This window comes from Actinia tenebrosa, unplaced genomic scaffold, assembly GCF_029948245.1.
Source record: "Actinia tenebrosa isolate PJP-AT-01 unplaced genomic scaffold, QUT_ActTen_1.0 PGA_scaffold2__45_contigs__length_23673736, whole genome shotgun sequence".
NCBI classification, from domain to species: domain Eukaryota; kingdom Metazoa; phylum Cnidaria; class Anthozoa; order Actiniaria; family Actiniidae; genus Actinia; species Actinia tenebrosa.
In genome coordinates this window covers 21,142,840-21,159,010 of record NW_028292579.1, presented here as the reverse complement: position 1 = coordinate 21,159,010, position 16,171 = coordinate 21,142,840, and the positions used below count along the sequence as shown (strand labels likewise).

At 39.1% G+C, this 16,171-nt stretch overlaps 1 protein-coding gene and 1 long non-coding RNA gene across 2 annotated transcripts in view; one reads left to right on the top strand and one right to left on the bottom strand.

Moving 5' to 3' along the window:
- LOC116306029 (uncharacterized) overlaps positions 1–16,171 on the bottom strand; it is a 328,067-nt gene that overhangs the window by 266,301 nt on the left and 45,595 nt on the right. The gene's annotated exons all lie outside the window — the stretch shown is intronic.
- LOC148909580 (CD5 antigen-like) lies at positions 8,326–11,581 on the top strand. The gene is made up of 2 exons (XM_089033614.1): positions 8,326–8,563; positions 11,316–11,581. Exons 1-2 carry the CDS (start codon positions 8,326–8,328, stop codon positions 11,579–11,581), a joined length of 504 nt encoding a protein of 167 aa, XP_088889740.1.

Sequence of the window (16,171 nt, the reverse complement as noted above, 5' to 3'; positions counted from 1 at the left end):
GAGGAAGCGAAGGTTGCATGTCGCCAAATGGGTTTCACAAAAACTGTGGGATTTTCGCGTCGTGGACGAGGTACGGGTAAAGTATGGCTAAATAACATGGCATGTACAGGTTCAGAGTCATCACTTGGCAGCTGTCCTCATGCTGGATGGGGAAGTGTTGACTCTTACTGCAATACTCACCAATATGATGCTGGTGTCGTGTCATTTGTTATTGCATTGGTACCAAATCTCAATGCTTGACAGTGGATACTGCTGCAGCAGGACCTTAGCTCTATTGGCAATGCTCAGAGTCCTTCACGGTCATGATATGATAAATATACTCGGCAAATTCGTATTTCGGCAAAATACTGCTGTGATCCTTTATCTCAGACTCTTTCGTAAAAGCACTTATTACGATTTTAAGACCACAATATTACATGACATTTTCGCGACACTTTAATTTCGCGACTTTCAAATATTTGCGAAATTACACTCATTACGCGACCTAGACGGCTCCATATTCGTCATGATCCGGAGTTTTGGCTTCCGTCAATCAAAGTTACTGGAATGGCCGAGTTCAAAGAAATTCCGCTCAACTCGACAGCTATTTCAAGTTGCTATATGATCATGGCTCGCTCAAATACTGATTATCTAGAAGACTTATTAATTACCTGTATAATTCAAATCCACAGTATCCTTGAACCAAACGACTTTACTGATTAATTAACGGTAACAACAACAACAACAACAAGAAGTAATAATTCGTGCTTTTCATTAAATTCAATACTTATTTAAATATGCATCATGGGGGCTCACTCATATCTCTCGTCACTTTACACCCATTTTTAAAATTAAGCGACCTAGACGGCTTCTGACGTTTGGAATTTTAAAAGAAATTAACTTAAAAGAAATTACCGCTCAACCAATCAGAAACAACCATTGCCACGCTTGAAATGGACAAACTGTAATTCCAATCGTAAACCTATGTTAATTGAAATATTAAAAAGTTTAAGAAAATGCCATTCAATAAATATGTTTGAGTTTGTTTTCATACCTGATCTTCAAGGTTATCGATTAATTTGTTGCATTTATTCCCAGTCAGGAATAACTATTGGCATTTATTTCTTAATTGTCACGGTTTTCTTTGTTATTCACAAGGCCTTATTTTTGTTATAACCCTCATTATAAATGCGAGGTCAATATATAGTTAGTTATTAACCCTGTTAATAACTATATATAGACCTCGCATTCATAATGAGCAACATTTAATAGTAAACCTTCTCAATTGATAAATAAAATAATTAATCACCTCGAACTATGGGTTATTGCCTCCGTTCTCGGTAATTAACTCTTGCATTTTATGAGATCGCGAAATTAAAGTGACTTGGAATGTCGTTCAAAGTAACGAAATTAACTTGTCCCGAAAATTTTATGTAATAAGGTATAACCTTCTCAATTTCAGTAACAAGAGCATTGGAAGGCGATCAAATAAACCAAACGCCGTGCTTTTAAGTTATATGAACTATATTATTATTTCAGTGTGCCATGCTTATCGGTATTTGATAGTCAATACTGCTAGTTATGAAGTTCCAAAACCAGTATGTCAAAGTAGCTGGGATATGCCAGAAGCTAAGGTTGCTTGCCGTCAACTGGGTTTTACCAAAACTGTAGGCCCTTCGTGGAATGGACGAGGGACTGGTAAAGTATGGCTGGAGCGCATGGGATGTTTAGGCTCAGAGGCCTCACTTGGAAGCTGTTCTCATAATGGATGGGGAAACGCTTACTATGGATGCAATAATCACAATGAGGATGCTGGTGTCGTGTGCATTTGTTCTTGTATGGATCATGATATCAAGCAATTTTTCTAGATTTTTCAATCGTACAAGCAAGAAAAGGTGAGTCGAACCCTGGTCGAGCATGACTCACAGCAACAACATCCCGTGCGGCAGGAATACTTTATAACACTACAGTGATTCCTCTACTGATCCTGCGTTTTGACCCACCAGTAACGGTAATAAGCAGTTGCAACAGTCGAATCTTTCAATGAAATTGGCGCAACAACTATATATATTATATATGTATGGCAAATTACGCGTTTCTTCCTTATTTCTTCGCAAATTAACGTAGTCTTTTCTTATCTTCAAGTGTCAGCTGTCTCTGCAGCACCTTCGACTTTTAATCTTGGAGAGGGAGCAACGATAGCCATTCAGGGAAATAGCTTTTTGGTGTTGTAGAATAGTAGAACTGGCCATTGCATATCCTTGGGATGAGGTCGTCTTTCATCACGAGAGGATTGTGATATATGGTGAAGGATTCGTTGGTGTAGCGGCGTAGAACACAAATCACAACGTAAACGTCCATCGAAAGGTTTCACTTTATTTTCAAGTTATTCGACACAGAAGGTAATCAAGATTCAGCTAGAACTCAGTAAAATCCTAAGCGAGCAAAATAAAGAGCATAAAAAGGCCAAAAATAAAGAAAATTCACTCAACAATCGATGAACAAACTTCTCTGCAAAACGAACGCGCTACACACTCGCGCCCGCGTTAGCTGATTAGCGGACAAACAAACACGTGACAAAGCGGAAGTAAAAAGGTTAAAAAGTGGAAGTAAAAGAAGAAACATAACAAAACAATTGTTGAGGATTTAGCCTCAAAATATGGTATTGAATACTTCTAAGGTTCGAAGAGGTTTATCACCAGGGTCAATGGGGAACAGTATGTCAATATGGCTGGAGTATGAATGATGCCAAGGTTGCATGCCGTCAACTTGGCTTTACCAAAACTGTAGGACCTTCGGGGTATGGACGAGGGACGGGTAAGATATGGCTGGACGGCATGGGATGTTCTGGCTCAGAGGCCTCACTTGGAAGCTGTACTCACAATGGATGGGGACGTGTGTCTGGCTGCGATCACACTATTGATGCTGGTGTCGTGTGTTTTTTTTAATATATAATCCATAGTCTATAGTTTTCTTTTTGCGAAAATACCACTCTGATCCTTGATCTCAGAGTCTTTTGCGAAAATGCTGATTATTGTTTGGACTTTATAAGCTTTCCATTTTCAGCGGCAATATAAACATTGGCTGCCTATTAAATGCCGTGATTTTATATAGATTTCATAGATTTTTGAGTTGTTTATAAAAAAAATAAATTTACTTAGGGCGATATTTCTCTTATGTAGTATTATTATATTTCTTTTATGTAGTATTTGATGTAGTGCCCCGTTCACACCAAGTGTAAAAACACGATTTAAAGTGGTTTAACTGAACGGGTTTAGAAAATTAAAAAAGAAAACTGCAATGCAACCTTTTACAAACTCTTTGTAACCGTCGATCCATTGTGTCAAACGTAAGTTTCAGATTTAGTTTCAGTTCAGTTTTATTCCATTGACATTAAATGCTCGCATATTATAGAATTTAGAAAACCCTAGTTTAACTAAACACGTTTTGGCGTGAATGGAGTATGAGAAATATAAATAAGTCGTTGTAAAAAGACAGCTAAAAAAGGTTAATCTATATATGTCTCGTAGAAGTGTATCACCAGAGTCAATGGGGAACAGTGTGTGTTGGTAGCTGGGGCACGAATAATGCTAAAGTTGCCTGTCGTCAACTTGGTTTTACCAAAACTGTAGGAGCTTCGTACAATGGACGAGGGACGGGCAAAGTATGGTTGTACGGCATGGGATGTTCAGGCTCAGAGGCCTCACTTGGAAGCTGTTCTCACAATGGATGGAGAAATGTTTACTCTTGGCGCAATAATCACAAGGATGATGCTGGTGTCGTGTGCATTTGTTCTTGTATGGATCATGATATCAAGCAATTTTTTCTAGAAGATGTTTCAAACGTACAAACAAGAAAAGGTTAATCGAACCCAGGTTGAGCATCACTCACAGCAACGACATCCCGTGCGGCAGGAATACTCAATAACTCCACTGATTCCTCTACTGATCCTGCGTTTTGTTTTTCACCAGTAACGGTCATAAGCAGTTGCAACAGTTGAACCTTTCAATGAAATTGGCGCAACAGCTATATATATATTGCGTGAGGCAAATTACGTACCCGTTTCTTCCTTGTTTCTTCGCAAATTAACGTAGTCTTTTCTTATCTTCAAGTGTCAGCTGCTATAAATTCTCTGCAACGCCTTCGACTTTTAATCTTAGAGAGGGAGCAACGATAACTATTCAGGGTAATAGCTTTTCGGTCTTGTAGAATAGTAGAACTGACCATTGCACATCCTTGGGATGAGGACGTCTTTCATCATGAGAGTATTATAGTATATAGTGTTGAATACGTCTACCGTTCGAAGAGGTTTATCACCAGCGTCAATGGGGAACAGTATGTCATTATGGCTGGGATATGCCAGATGCCAAGGTTGCATGCCGTCAACTTGGTTTTACCAAAACTGTGGGACATTCGTATTGGGGACGAGGGACAGGCAAGATATGGCTAGACGAAATGCGATGTACTGGTTCAGAGTCCTCACTTGGAAGCTGTAATCACAATGGATGGGGAAATGTTGACCCTACGCACTGCAATGGTCACACAAGGGATGCTGGTGTTGTATAATGGCAAATGCGGTATTACTAGCAGACATAATAATAATAATAATAATAATAATAATAATAATTACTTATATAGCGCAAAAATTCATTAAAATATAAGATCTAATGCGATTTACAATCTTTACAATCATTAAGAATCAAACTATATCTAAAATCATGTAGTCCTATTTATTATATTTACAGATAGAAAATCAAAATAAACGTCACTAAATGAACTAAATTTACCAAAACTCACATTTACTCCGATCTCAGAATTTAATTAAAAATTAAAAATATAGGCCTGCCTAAATCAATTCAATTCTTTTTTAAATCTAGTAATTTTGTCCTCAGCCCTAAGGCTTGGTGGCAAAGCGTTCCTTATTAAACTGGGGCAACCTCTGGAAAGGCTCTATCTTCAGTGGTCTTGGCCGAGCGAGAGTGTTATTACTATTAGATCTTAGATTATATCTGAAATGTTCTTTGAAAGATAAAAGTTTACAAAGATACACTGGTACTAGACCGTGTAAAACTTTGAAAGTTATTAAATTTATCTTAAATATATTCCTAAATTTGACAGGTAGCCAATGAAGTTCTATCATGACAGTAGTGATGTGAGCATATCGCGGTGTGTTTGTCAGTAACCTAGCGGCTGCATTTTGAATGCGTTGCAATTTATGAATATGAATAGCTGGCAGACCATATAATATAGCGTTGCAATAATCAATGCGACTTATAACTAAAGCTTGCACTAAAGTTTTTGCAGCTTCGAAAGGCAAGTATTTCCTAATACGTCTAATATTATATAGTGAATAGAAAGCTAACTGACACGTCGTGTTTATATGATTTTGAAGTTGGAGATTATAGAATCAAACCAGACACCTAGATTCCTAGCTTCACTAACTGATAGTATATGAGTGTTGCCAATTAAGAGACTATCAGTTCTAACTTTACTAAGTTGCTGGCGAGTTTCAATGAGCATGAACTCTGACTTATCTTCATTCAATTTCAATTTATCAACAACCATCCACGCCCTCACAGCCTTAACACGGAACTGTCTGGCTTGAATGATAAGTAGAGTTGAGTATCATCTGCGTATGCGTGAATATTTGGAAGATGGGTCTTGATGACTTCAAACAGCTCTACCTCTGGGGAACACCAAATGATAGATAAGATCTGTCTGACGTTTCCCCATCAACCACAACACACCGAGAGCGATCTGACAAGTAGGAGGCGAACCATTTGAGTGCATCTCCAGTGACACCAAACGACATCTCTAGGCGGCGTAGGAGGATGGTATGGTCCACCGTATCAAACGCTGCGCTTAAATCGAGCAGTACGATCAAAGACACGTGTTGACGATTCATGTCAAGTAGGATGTCATTCACTATTTTCAGCAGCGCCGTCTCCGTACTGTGTGATTTCCTATATGCAGACTGCAATACAGGAAACAGTTCATTGGCTATAACATGGTTGTACATTTGATCAAATACTGCTCTTTCAGTAATCTTGGAGACGAATTGTAGATTAGTAATTGGACGCAGGTTCTTGTGAGAAGTATCCTTGGCACCCTTTTTAAGTAAAGTGTTCACAATCGCTTTCTTCCATTCGCCAGGAAAATTTGCAGTGGACAGAGATGCATTTACCATATTCGTGATCACCGGCAGTAAAACATCTACTGATTCGAAGACCAGATTAGTCGGCAATGGATCCAATGCGCATGACTTTTTGTCAGAATTCATGATAAGATCACTCACATTGCTAGATAGACATGCTATGACCTATGATGTAACTAACTTTAATCACTGCAAATTTAATCAACTGGAAACTGTGAAGATCAGTGAGATGAAGGTACAACTAGGATCAAAGCAACCCATAGCAAACAAGTGCAATTGGCATATATTATTCAACATTCGTATTTGATTAAGCAACACATTAACACCACCAAGTCTCTCGAATGTGGGCTTATATGTGACTTAACCTAAGGCAACAGATTCAGATGGTAAACCTTTTGCTGGGGATTCAATATTGAATATATAGTATAGGTTTGTATGTTTATACCACTCGTAAAGGTTTATTAATATGCAAGGTATTACAAGCGAATCAAAAAGAGGGCAAATTTGATACTGCTGCAGCAGGACCTTAGCTCTATTGACAATGCTCAGAGTCTTCACTTCAGGGCTGTCCTCTCAATGTATGGGGAGACGTGAACTCTTGCTACAGTACTCACCAATATGATGCTGCTGTCCTGTCCTGTTCTTACATTGGTATCTAATGCATATCAATGCTTCACAGTGAATACTGCTGTAGCCGGGCGTTTTCTCTACGAACAAGGCTCACTTCTGCACTTCAGAGTTGCTCTCACTTCGGATGGGGAGGTCTTACCTTGCAACCTTGGTCGCAGTAAGCAACACCATGCTGCTTTTTGTATCCTAGTTTGTTTGTTTTTATTTATTTATTTTTTTCATGTATCTAAATGATTTTCTGTAAGTATTGCAAAATGTTTGTACTAACATTTATGATTAACGGTGAACTGTGGAAAAAACCAGTTGATATTGAACTTCACACTCTATAGATTAAAAGGATTCATAAAATAATTGTTATAAATCTCGTTTTCGAGTTAGGCGTGGTCCTCTGGAGAGCACGCCCCTAGTTCGTCATTCATATCCAAAATGACGGTTCTAATTGATTTTTTGTTTTTGTTTCTTCTTTCTTTCTAATTTTCATTATTTTTTTATAAACAATGCTTGCTGTACTATGTACAGGTATAAAGCATTTGGGTTCCGTCGATCACTAGAGAAGTGTTGAAAAACATTCGCTAAGGGCCATCTCCTTCTGCCAATGACTATGTGCTTTATAACTGGACACAACAAGCGCGCATTATTTATTTCATCGGTAAAGTACCATTTAGAACTAACGAGACATAAATCAAACTCTTTGCTCGAAATTCAAACAATATGAGATTTAATTTACTGGCGTCTCAGTTTTCCAGTCTGCATTCCACATTTACGGTTGTAATGAAAAATACTATATCTAAAAAAGACAAAACGCGAAGACTTCACACTTGCATCTTTTCGTAATCTTCTCCCTTCTGCCTTGCACTAACTTTTTCCCATCCGTGACGGATTTTCTCGCGACGGGATTTATAAACAGGGCCTGTAAAGCAAAACTTTCTGTGCAAAACCCAGAAATAACTCAATGTAGAAAACAGAGGGCAGAATAAAGTTTGAAGGAAACTTCCAATTTGCCTTGGCATAGCCTTCCATTGCCGCTTGTGGCCAATTGCACATTATGTAGCCTATTCCTGACTGCGCACAATTCCATTCACGCCAGCTCATATTGTTCATTACACGTGGTAGAGAACACACGGCAAGGACGAACGGAATAGCAGGAGTCTTGCACTTTTTGTGAGAATTGTTTTGAATATCAAATGCAATCGAGCTACACCTAGAAAAGGTGTAAGGAGTAAATTATATACGTATCCTTTTATGTTAAGGGAGTTACTAAATCAACGACCTCCGATATTACATGTGTATGGTAATTTTGTAATAAAAACCCAATAGTTTTCTCTTTCGTTATATCTATAAATTAGGTTTAACGGTTCCAAGAAGGCTTACTTCGACCTACACAAAATTGATATTCTTTGTGTTAGCGAATGTTCTCATCGGCATTTTACTAAAGTAATATTCTTCAAACTAAGAAGTTTGAAAATCTCAATTGAACTAGAAAAACGTTAGTGCTATTTATATAGGCTTAGTAAAGGTGTATTACCAGGGTCAATGGGGAACAATGTCAAGGTAGCTGGGATATGGATGACGCCAAGGTTGCATGTCGTCAACTTGGTTTTTCTAAAACTCTAGGACCTATGTACTATGGACATGGGACGGGTAGAATATGGTTGTACAGCATGCAGTGCTCAGGCTCAGAGGCCTCACTTGGAAGCTGTACTCACAATGGATGGGGACAGGTTTGGTCTGGCTGCGATCACACTAATGATGTTGGTGTTGTGTGTTTTCCAAATTATCAAGAGTCTGTACTCTCACTTGGCAAATTCGTATTTCAGCTGTGATCCTTTATCTCAAACTCTTTCGTAAAAGCACTTATTACGATTTTAAAACTACATTGCATGGAATTTTCGCGACACTTTAATTTCGCAACTTTCAAAAATTTGCGGATTTTCAAAATTAAGCGACATAGACGGCTTCACACGTTTGGAGTTTGGCTTCCGTCAATGAAACTTAGCACGGACTAAGTTAAAAGAAATTACCGCTCTACCAACTAGAAACAACCATTCCCACGTTTGAAATGAACAAACTGTAATCCCAATCGTAAACGTATGTTAATTGAAATATTAAAAAGTTTAAAAAAATGCCATTCAATAAATAGAGATTACTTCATGGTTAGTGAGCGAGCGAGTGAGTTTGATTCTTCACAACGAGTGAATAAAAACCGTACAAGCGAACTAACCATGATGTAATTTATTTATTTTAGAAGTACTGAGATATTACATGTAAAGATTTTTTGAACTTGGAGTTGAGAGAAAAATTTATTGAACCTCGAACAATTGGTTCGAACTGAAATAGAAATGTCTCTTTCTAATAGTGTGATAAACTTGTAAATATAAGTATACTTAGATCAGAATTGTGTACTTAATAAAATAAAAATAAATAAATCACTTTATTTAAGTGTCTAGTCGTTCTAGCGCTTTTCGCACTAATTGGGGACACTTTTCGCTCACACGCACTACCACTACATTTAATATTCTATGCACACAACGCTCAACTCACATGTTGATTTTTACGGAGGGAGGAAACCGGAGAACCCGGAGAAAACCCTCGTAGCATAGTAGAGAACAACACATCAAACAAACTCAATTCACATGTGGCGACCGCAGGGCTCGAACCAGCGACCCGACCCGTTGCGTTGGACTCACAGTGGTGAAAGACGACGCTTTAGCCGCGAACGCCACCCATACTACCCATACTTGTTCAATATTAAAGTGAAAACCAATCAAAAAATAACCTAATGACTAATACACGAAAAATATAATACTTCCTTTTCCTTTCTGTTTGAGTTCTCGTTGCTTTGATTGCAAAGCTTTTCGTGTCTGTTCAAAGTCAGCGTCTTTGATGATGTTCACCCAATAATTGTTCTTCTTTAGATATCGCTCAAAACTAGCTATAAAAGCCAGTAGAGAGCTTGGTTCGTAGTTTTCGTTGGCTGGTTCTTTCTTACGGAAACCGAGGACGAATTCGCTGAGGTATTCGTTGATTTCTTTTGCAGGAATCTGTTCTATAGCCCTCGTCTCTCCTTTCATTTGTAAAAATTTCCTTAGGAGTGCCACATCGTTCCGTGTCTTTTTTCTAGTGTTTTCGTTTTCCTGGCTCTCGATAAACTCAGTGATTGAGTCGATTTGAGGAAATATTAAGCAACAACCTTCCATGTTTAAGAACTTTTGACAACAAACACTCAAACGCAAGCTGACACTTTCTGCAAAAAGCGCGGGAAAACTCGATACGATTTTTTTCACTAGTGAAAAATCTCGTATAGCCAACCACAGTGCTGATACGATGTTCTTCACTAGTGAAGAAAAACGTATAGCCAATAGGATCGCTTCCCGTTTTTGTGATATGATTTTTATCAAATAGCTTGCGAACATGTAAATCTTAGTACTTATATAATAAATATGTTTAATAGTTTTTTCATACCTGATCTTCAAGCTTATCGATTTGTTGCATTTAGTCCCAATCAGGAATAACTATTGACATTTTAAAATAATTCTTAAATGTTAATACCTAAACGTCTTCTAGATAATCAGTATTCGAGCGAGCCATGATCACAGAGCAACTTGAAAAGTAACTGTGAACTTTGATTGACGGAAGCCAAAACTCCGGGTCCAGACGACTGTGTAGCCGTCTAGGTCGCGTAATTTTGAAAATGGGTGTAAAGTGACGTGAGAAATAAGTGATCCCCCGTGATGCATATTTAAATAAGTATTGAATTTAATGAAAAACACGAATTATTTCTTCTTGTTGTTGTTGTTACCGTTACTTAATCAGTAAAGTAAACATAACTTTATTTATGTTATCTCATACCCTTGAAACTAAACAGGTTTAAGAATATCAAATGAAGTAGAATAAAGAAAATATTGTAATCCACATTCGTCTTGTGGAAGTATATCACCAGGGTCTATGGGGAACAGTGTGTGGTAGTAGGTGGGGCATGGATGATGCCAAGGTTGCATGCCGTCAACTTGGTTTTACAAAAGCTCTAGGACCTTGGTACTGGGGACGAGGGACCACCGTCAGAAAAAGCCAGAAAAAGCATAGACCTTTAAACCTTGGAAGGGGAGCAACAATAACTATTCAGGGTGTAACTGTTGACATTAGCATTAGTTAGGGTACACGTGATATAGGCATGTATAACTAACATTGATCAGTATTGTATTACGCTCAGTACACGTACGAGATGTGACTATTAGAACTACGCCGCCAATGTTGGTATGTAATTGTTAATTTTCCTTGGTTTGCATCATTATTGCATTATAATATAGTATAAGCATCTTATAATATTAATTATATATAATCCAGTCGACCTGTTAATAAATGAAAGTGAATACATGACAAGCATTTGAGACGTTTATTAACCGAGGATAGACAACGCGCGGAATTAGTGAAGAGACAGGGGGAATAGCTTATACGGTCTCGTAGAATAGTAGAACTGAGCATTATACATCCTTGGGATGAGGGCACCTTTCATCATGAGAGTATTATGGTATATGGTGTTGATAACTTCTAGAGTTCGAAGAGGTGTATCACCAGGGTCAGTGGGGAACAGTATGTCATTATAACTGGAATATGCCCGATGCCAAGGTTGCATGCCGTCAACTTGGTTTTAACAAAACTGTAGGACCTTCGAGGTATGGACGAGGGACGGGTAAGATATGGCTGGACGAAATGCAATGTACAGGCACAGAGGTCTCACTTGGAAGCTGTTCTCACGATGGATGGGGAAACGTTTACTCTTACTGCAATGGTCACACAAGGGATGCTGGTGTTGTATAATGGCAAAGGCCGTATTACTAGCAGACATGCTATGACCTATGATGTAACTAACTTCAATCACTGAATTTAATCAACTGGAAACTTTGAAGCTCGATGAGATCAAGATATAACTTTGATCAATGCAACCCATAGCAAACAAGTGCAGTTGGCATATATTTTTCAACATTCGTATTTGATTAAGCAACACATTAACACCACCAAGTCTATCGAATTTAGGCTTATATGTGACTTAAAAGCCTAAGGCAACAGATTCAGGTGGTTAATCTTTTGTTTGGGATTTAATGTTGAATATATAGCATGCAAGGTATTACAAGCGAATCAAAAAGAGGGCAAATTTGATACTGCTGCAGCAGGACCTTAGCTCTATGGATAAATCTCAGAGTCTTCACTTCAGAGCTGTCCTCTCAGTGTATTCGGAAACGTGAGCTCTGGCTACAATACTCATCAATTTGATGCTGCTGTCCTGTCCTGTTCATACAACTGTATCTAATGCATATCAATGCTTGACCGTGAATACTGCTGTAGACGAGCGTTTTCTCTACGAACAAGGCTCACTTCTGCACTTCAGAGTTGCTCTCACTTCGGATGGGGAGGTCTTACCTTGCAACCTTGGTTGCAGTAAGCAACAAGATGCTGCTTTTTGTATCCTAGTTTGTTTGTTTTTATTCATTTATTTATTTTTATGTATCTAAATGCTTTTCTGTAAGTATTGCAAAATTTTTTTACTAACATTTATGATTAACGGTGAACTGTGAAAAAATCCAGTTGATATTGAACTTCACACTTGACTATAGATTAAAAGGATTCATAAAATAACTGTTATAAATCTCGTTTTCGAAATGGGCGTGTGCCTCAGGAGAGCACATCCCTAGTTCGTCATTGATTTCCAAAATGACGGTTCTAATTCGTTTTTGCTTGTTTTGCGGTTTTGTTTTGTTTTATTTTGGCTTGTTTTGTTTTTTTGCTTTTTTGGTGTTTTTTTTTTTTTTCATTATTGTTTTATAAACAATGCTTGTTGTACTGTGTACAGGTATAACGCATTTGGGTTCCATCGATCTCTAGAGAAGTGTTGAAAAACATTCGCTAAGGGCCATCGCCTTCTGCCAATGACTGCGTGCTTTATAACTGGACACAACAAGCGCGCGCATTAACTATTTCATTGGTAAAGTACCATTTAAAACTAACAGGGCATAAATCAAAGTCTTTGATCGACATTCAAACAATATGAGATTAATTTACTGGCATCTCAGTTTTTCAGTCTGCATTCCACATTTACGGTTGTAATGAAAAATACTATATCTAAAAAAGACAAAACGCCAAGACCTCACACTTGCATCTTTTCTTACTCTTCTCCCTTCTGCCTTGCACTAACTCTTTCCCAAACGTGATGGATTTTCTCGCGGCGGGATGTATAAACAAGGCCTGTAAAGCAAAACTTTCTGTGCAAAACCCAGAAATAACCCAATGTAGAAAACTGATGGCAGAATAAAGTTGGAAGGGAACTTTCAATTTGCCTTGGCATAGCCTTCCATTGTCGCTTGTGGGTAATTGCACATTATGAGGTCTATTCCTGACTGCGCAAAATTGCATTCACGCCAGCTCTAATTTTTCATTACACGTGGTAGAGAACACAAGGCAAGGACGCAGAGGAGAGCATGAGCAGCAGTAAGGGGGACTCGCGGTCACCATTCGGAATACGCCGGGGATTACCTGCCCCCACGTAACGGCGGCCCCCTCGGGAATTATTCGAGCCAACTCTACGGACTTTTAGGCAAATATCCGATTTGTCCACCTTACCCGTACCAAACCCGTAGGCAGATATTTTTGTACCGCAAACGGAGGTCAGCAGTTAGAAGAGTGTATGGATTGTCCGCGCCTCGACAACCATGTTTCGACTACCTTTTCTACTGGTAGGCACAAAGTAGTATTTTTTTGTGTCCTCTGCGCTGGTAGCAAGCACCAGAAATGTCCATAGGGAAGTAGGTGGAGGCGAAATGCCTCTCCATGGTAGCAAGGGCCCCAAGAAATGCTATTTCAAAAGTGTCTCAGAATGTTAACAATAAGGTTAAATCTTTGTTAAGGAAACTATTTCAAAGAGTGTCTTAGAATGCTAGAAGAGTGTATGGATTGTCCGCGCCTCGACAACCATGTTTCGACTACCTTTTTTTGGTGTCCCCAAAAGATGTGCGTGTCCCCTATCGACGCCGTGGTAGTTGTGCCAAAGTCGCTACGTAGCCCGGTATGCGAACTTCCCGTATTGTCTTTTGCGCTCGGTAGAGACCTTCCAAGATTTCCAAAAGTATTTGTATTGTCCGCTGTTTTCCCAGCATGTATCCAGCTATGCCCGTAGCTATGTACAGATACATGCTATATCTGTGGACAAACAGGTATCTACCATATGGATCCATAGGGTATTCCATGGACGAACTTAGGGTATGTTCCGTATCTACCTACATATATGGCCACACCCAAGATACTATCCCAAGAGGAGATTGCAGACCTTTTGGAAGACCGAAAGAATGGTATGGGGCTACAAAAGGTAGCCAAGAAGTATGGTGTGGGTATTCCCAAAATACGCAGGATAGAGCGAGAGAATGGCGTAGAGGTTGCAATACCCGAGAAGCCACCTACGACAGATTTGCAGAAGCATTTTCTAGAAGTGCAGGATTCCTTTGCCATTGTTTTGGACGACCTAGGAAAAGCAAAGGAAGAATTGCTGGAGCGAATAGGCGATCTGGAGAAACAGCTGCCAACCGCGGCGGAGAGCGATTTGGAAAGCCTATCCAGCGAGGCAGAGGATTTGTCCGAAGAAGTAGAGGAGATATCCACGAAAATAGACTGGCAAATAGCTGGGAATGTGCTATTCGCCGTCTTGGGTATTGGAGCGCTTGTTTGGGCCGCCAGACAAGAACCCAAAGTTGTATACAAATATATTCCACACGAACCAAAGCCTAGGGAGCCACCAAAGGGAAGGATTCCAGAGATGGAGTAGCCGAAAGATGTCGATCCATATTCCTAGGTCGATAGATGTCTTGGTTTGCGCAAAGAGTTCCAAATCCTGATCTTATTTTTCTTGTTGTTTGTTAGGGATCAACAATACCTTAACAAATCAACAAGAATAATAGGAACCCCTTTCGAAAGAGGTTGCAGAAATGTGTGGTCTGAAGCGCGCGGAAAGGTTTGGTGCGCTCTTGACGATGGCCGGCTGGGCAAAAGAAAGCGTGTAGGACTTATGCGATATCCCTTGTAGAATGTTAACAATAAGGTTAAATCTTTGTTAAGGATGCCTGGAAACTATTTCAAAAGTGTTTTAGAATGTTGACGTTTAGGTTAATCTTTGTTAAGGATGCCTGGAAACTATTTTAAAGAGTGTCTCAGAATGTTGACAATAAGGTTAAATCTTTGTTAAGGATGTAGTCCACTACCTTTTTATGCAGGTCAAACTCATTTTCTATTTTGAATACTAACTTGTTTGGACCGTCAAAGCGCCTTTCTATTTCATATTTGCCTGTTTTCCTTAGCGTAGGAAGAACGTCACCTAACAGCCATTTCCTAAACTCCTTAGCTACGGACTTTTCAGATCCGAATATTAACTCATAAAGACCCATTTCAGTGATGTAAACGGAATGTGGTTGCGCATTAAGGGTGTCGGCCAGATTGACACCCTTTATGTGCCTCAAAGTTACCTTGTTTTCCTCTGAGACGTGCTCTCTTACTGCGTTTGAGACACTCTTTGAAATAGTTTCCAGGCATCCTTAACAAAGATTTAACCTTATTGTCAACATTCTGAACAAACAACAAGAAAAATAAGAATGGGATTTGAGACTCTTTGCGCAAACCCTACTTTGCTATTTTGAATCCTGCAAGTGCCCTTCAAAGGGGTTCTTATTTTTATTTATTATTATTAAATATCCTTAATTATTCTTAATAATAATAAATAAAAATAAGAATGGGATTTGAGACTCTTTGCGCAAACCCTACTTTACTATTTTAAGCCGCCTACTAACCATTACGGGCTTTCCAGGCATCCTTAACAAAGATTTAACCTTATTGTCAACATTCTGAGACACTCTTTGAAATAGTTTCCAGGCATCCTTAACAAAGATTTAACCTAAACGTCAACATTCTAAGACACTTTTGAAATAGTTTCCAGGCATCCTTAACAAAGATTTAACCTTATTGTTAACATTCTACAGGGGATATCGCATAAGTCCTGCACGCTTTCTTTTGCCCAGCCGGCCATCGTCAAGAGCGCAACAAACCTTTCCGCGCGCTTCAGACCACACATTTCTGCAACCTCTTTCGAAAGGGGTTCCTATTATTCTTGTTGATCTGTTAAGGTATTGTTGATCCCTAACAAACAACAAGAAAAATAAGATCAGGATTTGGAACTCTTTGCGCAAACCAAGACATCTATCGACCTAGGAATATGGATCGACATCTTTCGGCTACTCCATCTCTGGAATCCTTCCCTTTGGTGGCTCCCTAGGCTTTGGTTCGTGTGGAATATATTTGTATACAACTTTGGGTTCTTGTCTGGCGGCCCAAACAAGCGCTCCAATACCCAAGACGGCGAATAGCACATTCCCA